The 10,913-nt window shown below is 38.1% G+C and overlaps 2 protein-coding genes across 2 annotated transcripts; one reads left to right on the forward strand and one right to left on the reverse strand.

Moving 5' to 3' along the window:
• Positions 1 to 1,076: 1,076 nt before the first annotated feature.
• Positions 1,077 to 6,774, forward strand: tex9 (testis expressed 9). The gene is made up of 12 exons (XM_046386288.1): positions 1,077 to 1,191; positions 2,524 to 2,657; positions 2,982 to 3,045; positions 3,129 to 3,205; positions 3,406 to 3,451; positions 3,545 to 3,627; positions 3,784 to 3,947; positions 4,241 to 4,332; positions 5,156 to 5,329; positions 5,449 to 5,583; positions 6,384 to 6,518; positions 6,600 to 6,774. Exons 1-12 carry the CDS (start codon positions 1,135 to 1,137, stop codon positions 6,675 to 6,677), a joined length of 1,239 nt encoding a protein of 412 aa, XP_046242244.1. The 5' UTR covers positions 1,077 to 1,134; the 3' UTR covers positions 6,678 to 6,774.
• A 46-nt stretch (positions 6,775 to 6,820) lies between these two features.
• On the reverse strand, positions 6,821 to 10,593 carry mns1 (meiosis-specific nuclear structural 1). Its single transcript, XM_046386274.1, has 10 exons — positions 10,397 to 10,593; positions 10,016 to 10,225; positions 9,525 to 9,652; positions 9,271 to 9,373; positions 8,797 to 9,026; positions 8,413 to 8,629; positions 8,185 to 8,292; positions 7,628 to 7,885; positions 7,242 to 7,367; positions 6,821 to 7,146 (listed from the first exon to the last, which is right to left on the reverse strand). The coding sequence occupies exons 1-10, from the start codon at positions 10,397 to 10,399 to the stop codon at positions 7,036 to 7,038; spliced, it is 1,494 nt and encodes a 497-aa protein (XP_046242230.1). The 5' UTR covers positions 10,400 to 10,593; the 3' UTR covers positions 6,821 to 7,035.
• Positions 10,594 to 10,913: the final 320 nt, after the last annotated feature.

The following is a 10,913-nucleotide window of genomic DNA, read 5'->3' on the forward strand; positions in this document are numbered from 1 at the left end:
AAGGAGTGGTTCCGAACATTTTGGGCTTGTAACTGCTACAAAATGAAGTATCTAAAGTAGTTAAATTGATATGTACACACGGATATATTACATATACCTTGTGGTATTTTTCATTCAGAGTGGAGGATCTGAATATTCTTTTCCACCACTGAAGATTGCCCCTCTTTATCTTGTTGTCCTGTATTGAAGAGGATTCCTGTGTCAAAATCAAGTCGTTACACTGTAATAATTTCAGATGATATTGGGTTTACATGGTATGTATTCTGACACAGAAAATTGGGCCTCTTTAGTAGTCCACCACAGACATACTGTAAATTCAGAGAGACAGGTAAGAACCAGGGTTTCATAAGGACCCAGCAACTTCATTTTGTCCCTGGGCCTGATAACCTGATCTGTCTTATTTGTGTCTACAGTCAAAAGCAAGCTGAAAACTTTTCTATTTTCACAGGTTTATGATTAGTAACTGATTGTGTCTATCCAACTGAGTGTGTGTCTATAGGCTTAGGTTATATCTCTATGGGGTGCAGGACAGTTCTTCGCTGAATGCATGTTCATACAAAGGTGCTTTCTTGAAATGTGACAAAGAAATCACACATAGTAAGTGATAATGTGATCAAGTTAAAGAGACACCCAACTAATTTTATACATAACAGATGTCTTCTTTGGCTCTTGAGGGAGTTATTGAGGCTTGCAACATGCAGCAGAAAGCCTGCATTACAAACTGACGGTGTAAAGTTTGAAAGAAGTCGGCCTTGTAAAGACATAGGTTTTGTGCACTCTTCTTTTAACATAACTTGTGAGTATAATATGAGCAAATATGCTGGAATATACTTTTATTTTGTGGAATGGGCAAATGTCATTTCCACAAAGTCAGTATTTCAGTCTATTACATAAGCTGTCCATGTATGTTTTCTCTAAAATTACAAATAAATTAATTGACAATTAATTGTTAGTATGAGTCAACATGAATTCACAGTACACAAAAAAACATTAAAAATATTGGAACAACAGGATAGGCCTACGATTTTGTGATATTGTTGTTCAAAGTTCGCCTCTAAATGTCCGTAAAGGGCTACCGTACTTAGATCAAGTGGTTGCTATGCAACCAGAGCTGCATCGTCTCCTTTAGTGACAATGGCTGAAAGAAGTTCTGATAGAAAGGCCCGTCTGTCCCAGCCCTTCGTCTCGCAGGTTTGTAGTGTTTTTTTTGTTTGTTTGTTTTGTTTTGTTTTGTTTTTTCATTTATATCACTCAAAGGTTTAATCAGAACTGCTCGACGTCTACCGACCAAGTAATAAACCTAACTCGTTTGTTTCAAACAGGTGAAGTCACCTTCGTCAACAAACATCGACACAAGACAACGTTAACTAAGCTGTTACTTCCTCTAAAATTGTGGTGTTATGAATATTTATATTATATGTTGTTAGAATCCTAACGTGTGTGGGTGATTGAAAAATAGACCAGGTACTAAGTCAGTCCCAGGCAATTTTGTTATTTTTTTTCTCGTTTATTACATATTGGTTTCACTCAGTTTTCACAACAAAATTTCAACGTGAAAAACAAATTGCTGCTATAGTTATTTTAATTATACACTTATTAAATCTCACATTCTCTGCTCTCACAGGTATTCTTATACACTTTATTACATCATCAGTCATTAAATCACTGGGTGTACAATGCGTGTACATGTGGTACTGCCTTCTGCTGTGGTACCATTAACAGAGAGTTATATACCTTTCATTTAATCAGTTCATTGACCACTTGCCTGAAAAAGTGCAGGGATAAAAGTCACATGCTGTTCAACCTCACTGATACTGGTTTTTATACCAGATATTGGATATTTGAAAGTTAAAAGATCAGATTAAATTCTGATAGCCAAACATCCCTTAAATTTGATTTTTAAGGAATTGTGATCAAGAAACATACTGAGAGTGGGGCATTTATAGGTTAGAAATAGATTTGTCAGGGGTCCCTGGTGGATGTGTTTCTATAACAGAGGTTGACTTGGCTGATATAATAGTTTGGAGCAGAAAAACGACACCTCTGACACTGTCTGAATTGAATAATGTTTGACTTAATCAGGAACTGGATATCTGTTGAACTAAACATCCAAGTCAAAGCAATAAAACTCAAAATAAAGAAATAAATTTGGGTCACTTAATGTCACATCAAACTCTGATAAATACCTAATATATAACATCCAGGTCAGAGAAGTTAATAAATAAATCTGTGACTAATCAAACTAATTGTAAACACTAGGTGTGAGGAGTAATATACAATAATAAAATATTTTGAGATATTGTTTTTCCTCAAGGTCATTAATTCCAGTCAAGATGTTGACAGGTGGAGGCTGATTAATTTGTCAGACTGTGTTGCAATTTGTCAGGTTTGGTTAAAAATTGGAAGAAAAAAAAGATGAAATGCAAATTTATATATGTATTTATAATATATGTAATCTTATGAAATGTGAAGTTTTACCTGAAAGAATGAACACTTCAGAGTCTACCGCTTTCTCTTGTTTAGCTCAAGAAACGCCCGTCCTCTAGCAGTAAGGCTGAGAGGTCCAAGAAAGTTGAAGTGAGACCTCAGGTAAAATCTGCCTCTGGTCCAACAAGCAAGCACACAGACGACCTTTTTGCTAAGGAAGAACAATACAAGTAAGAGTACCCGTTATACCTGTTATAGTACAGTGTATGTTGGCTGTTTCTGTGGAGACCTTCTGATTAAGTTTAATGTCAACATTTACTAAATATTTATGTGAGTGGCATTCAGAGACAAGAACTCTAATGGACTCCTGCAGCTTTGGTTGATTTCTTCACCAAATATATATATATATGCTAACATGGTACTAAATAATGCTGCAAATACCACGACAAACATTGTGTACGTATTGTATTTAAAGTAGTCTTGCTGCATGAAAATCCTCCTTTATGTAAAAATCAGGCATATAATGTTATCATTCTCCGTTTCATTTCCTTCAGACTCTTAAATGCAGAGCTGGAAGCCAAAACAGCAGATCTGGTTAGACAGGCAGAGCAACTCATGGTAAGTTATCAACATGTTTTGTTGTCTTTGGTGAGTAAAGAATTAAAAAGTGAACCTGGCTCTGGGAATCTGTGGGATTTTAGAGAGAACAGAGTGAAGTTCTGTCGAAACCCTTATCCACCCTCCTGCTCACGGACACTGAGGATGAAGAGGATTCAAGGTAATAAAAATCTTTATTCCCACACATGCAGCACAAATGATAGCAGAGGTTTCAGAGGTTAATTTTCTTTCAACTGCTGCAAAAGTCGCTTTATTACTCATTTGTTCCAGTGAACCCCAACCTCCACTCTGAGAACTTAACAAAAGTCATCCATTTCTTTCTGTCTTTATGTATGTATGAATCTGTCTGTTCACCTACAGGATAATAACGCCTCTTCAGTGCACTTCACAGGAGCCCAGTGTGAAGGTATCAGCTCAGTATATAAAGTGTCTGCATTTCTAACACCTGTAGACACCAGTTTTAGTTGATGCTCTTTCTATTTGCCGTCCCTTCTCTTAGGTGATGACCAAGAAAAGGGTCACATCGGCATCCAAAAACATGGGTCCTGGAAAACAAGGAAAAACGCCTCACTTTAAAACACTGTGAGTTTGATTGTATGTTACTTTTAGAGCCATGTACAACCGTTTGCTTTTCTAACAATATAACACTGTGTAGGTCATGCATCTTGTTAAATACATCCCACATTCACTTTTTTCACAGAGCCGATAAACATATTAACGTTTCTCACTTGACTTCAGAGCTGCAGACCTAACTCACACGGGCGATTCAGCAGATATAAACAACTCGGCTGACATTTTCCTGGCGAAGACGATCCGGAGCGTGGAGGAGAAGATGAACGATGCTGTCACTCATGAAAATGTTGTGGATGATGTACCTAACAATGGAGATGATGTAGGATCAGGTAATTTTTATGGCATTTTTTAATTTAAGTCATTAAAGACACCTAGTTTTGATTGATGTATTTTTTTCAGTCCAGTACCTATAATGTGTGAGTTCTGAATGAATGACAATAAATGTTTTTGTTGCATCCATATTATTCTTTAGACTTTCAGTTGTCTGTCCATATTTTTATTTTTTTTTTGTGAAATGAAATCTAAGTTGGAGCTTGAACCTTAAACAATTCAGTGTCTCTCAGAGCATTTGACATTTTTTGGTTTCAGAGTCTAATTGTGTTCACTGCTCTGTTTTGTTAAGGCATTTCAGATGCTCAAATACGAGTTCTGAAGGCAAAACTACGGATTATGCAAGAAGAACTGGATCAACTGTCTTGTGAATATTACAAGAAGGTATTATAAACAATGATTTGACTGTGATTGCCCCTCCATATTAGCAGTAAACATTATTTCTTTTTATTAAGTTGGTTTATTGACCTTGGAAAGCAGTATAGAAATACAGCAGGACAAATGAACAATAAAGCAACAAATGCACAAGAAAAAAGTCAGCAAAAAGGAAGAAAAACACATTTGCGGAGACACAGAAGAAGAGAAATTACACAGAATTTCTCACAATTACAAGTTATTGACATATGATACAATTAACTTTTTGGATCCTTAACCATTCGCTCTAATTCTTCCATCAGACTGACGTTAGGTTGCCAGACTTTCTGAAAGCATCCCTCTATTCCTGATTCTTTCAGCAACATATCAACATGCTCTGGGATCTCCTCAGATTTCCACGACTGTTGCAGCAGTTTCCTGGCCAGCAGTGAGGACAGAAATGGCCTAAGCTTCATACATGTTCATTTACCACAGTTAGAGGGGGAATCTCCATATTACAAAGAAAAAAAAATCAGATAAATGACCCCAAAAAGTTTGAAACCTGTGACATGCCACAAATCAGTAAGGCAGATTTCCTCAAGCTTCCAAACATTTCAGTCACAGGTGTGGAGTACATTTGACTTTCTTTTGTAATCTTTTATGGAAGAAGTGCAATTTAGGCACAACTTTGTATCAGAGTGTGTAATGCAACACACACTCTGATCTTGATTATTGAAGCGCTGTGAATATTTCCAGTACAGGTTTTCCACACTTTCTCTGAATCGTTATTTCAGATGACTTTAAAGTGAAGCATTGCAGACATTTAGAGATTACTTTCTTTGTGTTGTTGCAGGATGATGAAAACGCTAAGCTTAGTGCAAAAGTCAAGGAGCTCGAGGAGGATCGAGCCAGGCTGCAGAAAACGACAAGCATCCAACAAACGCAGATTGAGAAGCACAGAGCTTTAGCGGAAGAGTCTGGCAAAAAATGTGATGGTCTTCAGCTGCAAGTGGCAGCTTTACACAAGGTTTGAGAGCATTTTTCAAGTCTGAGATGACTGACAGTAAACCTGCAATATACAACTGTAAAATGTGACACATCTTCCATTACTCGTGTGTGATTTCCTCCTGGCTGTGCTCTGTGAAGGAAATAGAAAATCTGAATAGATCCCACAAGCAAGCAGTAGCCGCCCACAGCACGGTGGAGGTTCGTCTGAACAGAGCCTTGGAGGAGGTGGAGAGGTTAAAGACTCAGCTGAACAAGATGAAACAGATGAACAAAGTAAGAACATTACAGAGCTGATGAACACACTTTCAGTTTAATTATATCAGTGTAGGAAAATAGCGGTAAGCTAAGTATTCTTTCCAAAATGGGGTTTGTTTACATGTTAATATTCATATTTTTGTGTATTGTGTTTTAAAATTTTTTTTTTAGGTAAGTATGTCTGACAGGATGTTTTTTCCTAACAGGAAACAGGAAATCTCTAAAATGTGCCAAAGCAATAGAAAACTGTTTTTGTAATTTCAGTTTCTGCCGCATCTTCTTTCTGTTATAGAAGTACAAAACATATTTATGTACACCACTTATTATTTTAACATAATTCTTAATTTAAGTTGAATTATTATTTAAAAAATCAGCCTTCCTTCATTGAAGGAATCTGCAAAATCAAAATAAAATCTAATGTACATTTAACACAATACTGAGCAAATATGCATAAAGTAATACAAACGGTACTAAAATATGTGTTGATTAAAAATTATATATATAACAATCACAAAGAATTGAATCTTTATTTGAATATAAATTATCTATTCCACTCATAGAGCAGAGCAGCAAAGTGTGGAATTACAGGGTTCATTTAAAAATGTCTTTAAAATCATGTAATTGAATGTAGTATAGTCATGTGAAGGCAAGACAAATATGACTGAAATAAGACAAAGTGCTACACCAAAAGATATTGCATCCCTTTAACAGATAAAAGATCCCCTACATAGTGATATCAAAAACAAACTAATTTAGAACATGTTGCCTTAAGTGGCTCCGCTTAACTAAATTCAGTCTTTGAAATTCTTTTAAACAAGGACAAGATAAGCGAGGAACATCAGAGTAAAGAAAACCTACTGGCTGAAAACAAAATTCTAAAAAAACAGAAAGCGGAGCTCATCGTGGGGTTCAAGAAACAGCTCAAACTGATCGACATTCTCAAAAGGCAAAAGGTACGTTTCTCTGTTCTCTTTATCGCATACTCTGTTCAGAGTTTTTAATCGAAATATCAACTAATTCTTGTTTTTGTGCAGATGCATTTTGAGGCTGCCAAGCTGCTGTCATTCACAGAAGACGAGTTCATGAAAGCTCTAGACTGGGGGACGTCATGAACACTGAGAGGATTTTTGGTGAAAAGAACAGTTTGTTGAAGGTGTCTTAACACATTTTAAGACATATTTCATTTATGTGTTGTGGCGTAAAAGATGTCACTTTACTTCAACATCTGATTATATGACAGTTAAAAAGTTAAGGCTTTGAATTCAATTTAGATTTATTGTTTAGTCCCCAGACAACATCAGACCTTAGAAATAACTTTCATTCACTAACATTCTGTCAGCACATTCATAATAAAAAGATGTCTCTAAATCATGGTGTTGTTACTGAATGCTAAACAAGTGCTGTAATATAATATGAAGGTCTGCTTAGTTCACTGTAACCTTAAACTGCCATCTAGTGGCATAGTATGAATTAATCATCGCCTTCCCAGCCCTCTTCAGAGAAGTTGTCTGCCTGACGAGTTTGAAAGTTTTTTCTGAAGTCTTCATCAAAGTGCTCCAGGTCATCTTCACGGAGTAAGCCCTGGGAATGCACACACTGATGGTCATACACACATTTGATCTACAGAAGATATGAGCCGGAGTGAAATGATTTATGATTTATGCACTGCCTCATACCTTCGGAAGGTATCCAAGGAGTTTTGTTGCGTGACGCTTCAGAAGTCGAAGCCTCTCTTCTTCAACAATCTGTCTACGAAGTGCCTGCCTCTCCTCCTCGATTGCTCTTTCTTTAGCCTCCAGTTCCTTGAAGAGAGATATTAGTGTTATTACCAAAGCAGGTCATTACCCGACACAAACCTGGCATTGCATTCCAAGATGATACATTTCATTAATGCATCTTTTTCCTTAAGACTTCTAAAGGGTCAAATATTATTGAGACAAAACTTGGCTGCTGCTACCTCCTACGGGGCAGCATGAGCACAACTGCTAACATTAAAACTACACCAACACCACATTATTCTGGACATTGTTATATATTGTCACACAGAGAGGGTGATTTGTACCATGTCAGCCTCATGCTGCCGTCTTCTGTCCTCTATCAGTTTCTCCACTTGGCGTTTGTGCTCAAGCTGCTTCATGCGTCGTTTCTGGGCTTTCATCTGTTCTATCCGATCGTCCTCGGCAAACTTAGCCATCATCATTTTCCTGAAGGCCTCCTCTTCCTCTTTCTCTGCCTGCCTCCGTATCTCTTTGAAAGCCATCTGCTCCTGGCAGATCTGCTGCATCATCAACCTCTGTCGGATTTTCTTCTCCATTTCTTCCTGTTCAATGAAAGTTTTTAAAAATATTAAGGTAATTCTGTGTATGTCTCCTGAAGCGTGAGCTGCTGTTTGTGGAGAAAGAGCGCAAGAGTAAACAGTGAACTGGTGAAATGATGCACTACAGGACGCATCATTTAACAATCATGAATATCACTTCAAAATAATGACAGATACTGATAGTAATGAAAGGTAATATTACAACTTAGCACCATAGTGCTACACTTATTAGTTGACTAGTCGATGAATCAGTCATTTATCAAGCAAAAAAGGCAAACGTCTGTTGAAAAAGTGATACTGACAATTTCTTTCTTCCTGTTAGCCTCTTCTTCTTCCTCTAAACAGAGTTCCTCCCGGACTCGCTCCATATCTTCACGTTGCTGCCTCTCCTCTTCAATCTTGTCGGACAGCTAGAGGACAACAATGAAGAGTGACCTCTGGTGCCAAATACAGGGCTGGGCTGTGTCATTAAAATAAAATGATATAAATGTATCAGTATTTCTTTTTTTCAAAAAAAAAGCTGTCTCAACTATTTTATGAAGATGCTCCTTTGCTTTTTCCCTCTCTCTGATCTTAGCCATTCTCGTCTCCTCCACGCGCTCCTGATGGCTCACGAACTCCATGATGCGTCTGTTCTCAGCCTCCACCTTTTCTTGCGTCATGCGTCTCCACTCAGCCTGCTGTCTCTTGAATTCTTCAATGTGCTGCTGAGTGGCTCTGACCTTCTCCAGTTTCAGCTGTCTCTCCCTTCAAGAAAACAATATGTCAACCTGAGCCAAATTGAAATCTGTATAAATCCAGTCAGGTTTTTCCTCACAAGACTATCTTGGCTGATACATTCAGCGAGAAAAATATGCCTGTATGCCTTGTGTAGTCATGCTAAAGAATGTAAAAATTAGTAATGAAGGACTCACATTTGATCCTCCTCATAAATCTTCCGGACAATCTCATCAACCATGAGCTTCTCTTTGAGAAACTCCTCGTATGCCTCTTGTCTCTTGCGCTCCTTCTCCACAAGTTGCTGCTGCAGCTCCCTCTGATGCTGGAGCTGCTCCTCGTGGCGCTTCTGCTCCAGTTTCTGCTGTTCAATGGCTGCTCGGTCGTGTTCGCACTTCATCTTGCGAGCGAAGTCTGCATCCTCACGCTAATGTCAGAGAAATGACAGGATATGGTCTGTAGGATTCACCTCAGAAGTATTCTGAATATAACACAGAAATTTAAGTCTAGTAAAGCTAAAAGTTCCTTATTAGGAGGAAGACAAACCTTTATACTTCCAAAGTGACATAAGTGTAATTTTAAATACTTTTTTAAATGTAGGTAAATTCCTTTCAGCAATTTCTCTATCCAACAACACTGAATCTCTGCCTGGTGGCTATAAAAGTGCTCACCATTGTCTCAAACCTCATAGCTTCCTGCTCAGCAATCTGTGCAGCTCTTTCCTTATTCAGATAAGCAGATTTCAGCTTTGACTCCAGCTCTCGAAGCTCAGTGCTGAAAAGTATTTAAATAGACTTTTGTAAATCAACATTAGTAATAAAGAGACCAAAGCAGTGAAAGACAAAACACAAGCAAAGAGTCCTTGCATTTGCATACTGGCCCAGAATATACAGTGAGATAAAGGTAATGAAGTAAGTGTGTGTACCTGTTTTCTTTAATATACTGCCTCAGTTTGTCTTCTCTTTGCCTCTCATAGTCGATGCGGGCCAACTCTTTAGCCATTCTCTCCTCTTGTTCAAGTTGCTTTTCCCTGTTTGTTCTCTCCTCCTCTGCCTGCAAGTCCAATTTAATTATGGTTATCCGCATCTGAGTTTAGATAAGTTATACTTAAAAATGCAAAAAAGATTGTACAGTATTTGTGTATATTTGTATATTCCTTTTGTAGATATATAGGGTTATTTTTTCCTTTAATGCTACTATTACTGAAGTGCGTTTATTCTACATTTATATTTTACTGCATATATATTTTATTCTATTCAAATTTTGTTGTCAAAGTCATACAATTTCTACTCGTGTAAGCATCAATGATAATGGTCACAAGTGTCTCTTTCCTGCTTTGAGCCAAGAAATACATGAGAATCTGCTGCATTAACTGACAGCGGCAACTTGCCTTGGCAGCACAACAGAAAAACAGACCTTCAGCAGAGCGCTCTCCATTTGCCTCTCCTTGATTTCTTGCTGCACCTGTCGAAGGCATCTCCTCCTCTCAAAGCTCTCCTCGTCCTGCAGACTGGCCTGCAGCTGCCTCTCTCTGTCCACACGCCTGGCCTCCTCCTGTCTGCGCTGCTCCTGACTCTGGCGCTGGGACATTAACCTCTGCCTCTGGCTGCACGTCCAGTTACGACTCTGTCCCCGTGAAAAAGACACATAAGAAAAAAAAAAAGAAGACTGGACTAAACAGAAGAACAGCAACAAGTGCTATGTTAACAGTGTAGTAGCTTAGTTGCTCTGTTTGTCAGTTAAGCTAGCAGTCAAGCTAACGTTAACTCTAAATTTAGTTTGGCGACGAGGATTTACCATGTTTGCTATGTTTTAGCCTTCTTGTCTTCACCCTTCTTAACCTTCTTAATTCGTGTATAATTGGGATTAATTAAACGAGTTTCGATGCACGGTCGTCATGAGTGATTCGTTAGCCGTAGGTGACCCAAGGTGTTGCTGAGTTCTCCCGGTTGTTGGCGTTTCGTTGTCCCGGGAACGCTGAGACTCCGGTACGTTCGGCCAACCAATAGAAATGAGCAATGTCAATGACGTCAGGTTCGGGAAAAACAAATCTTCACATTGCACAGAGACGGTTGTTTAGCCACCACTCACTCATTTCATATAAACTAATTATAGTTAATAATAATGCCGTAAGTCTTTATGTCTCTTGATAGTCCGATAAAGGGGGGAAAAATCTCCCTCATGTCACTCTTAGGTTTCTCTCTACATGTTCCAGTTTATTTTCAATGTTTATAGTTTATATTTATATCACAAAATCCCTCTCATATCACATAAGCTCACCACTCTACCTGTGTTGTAGAATAGGACCATAAGG

This window comes from Scatophagus argus, chromosome 1 (assembly GCF_020382885.2).
Source record: "Scatophagus argus isolate fScaArg1 chromosome 1, fScaArg1.pri, whole genome shotgun sequence".
In the NCBI taxonomy this organism is placed as follows: domain Eukaryota; kingdom Metazoa; phylum Chordata; class Actinopteri; family Scatophagidae; genus Scatophagus; species Scatophagus argus.

Coding starts and splice junctions, on each gene's coding strand:
- tex9 (XM_046386288.1), top strand. CDS start 1,135: ATGGCTGAAAGAAGTTCTGATAGAAAGGCCCGTCTGTCCCAGCCCTTC. Junction 1,192..2,523: donor CCCAGCCCTTCGTCTCGCAG/GTTTGTAGTGTT, acceptor TCTCTTGTTTAG/CTCAAGAAACGCCCGTCCTC. Junction 5,330..5,448: donor AAGTGGCAGCTTTACACAAG/GTTTGAGAGCAT, acceptor TGCTCTGTGAAG/GAAATAGAAAATCTGAATAG.
- mns1 (XM_046386274.1), bottom strand. Junction 9,374..9,524: donor CAGTATATTAAAGAAAACAG/GTACACACACTT, acceptor AATACTTTTCAG/CACTGAGCTTCGAGAGCTGG. Junction 8,630..8,796: donor ATTTATGAGGAGGATCAAAT/GTGAGTCCTTCA, acceptor GTTTTCTTGAAG/GGAGAGACAGCTGAAACTGG.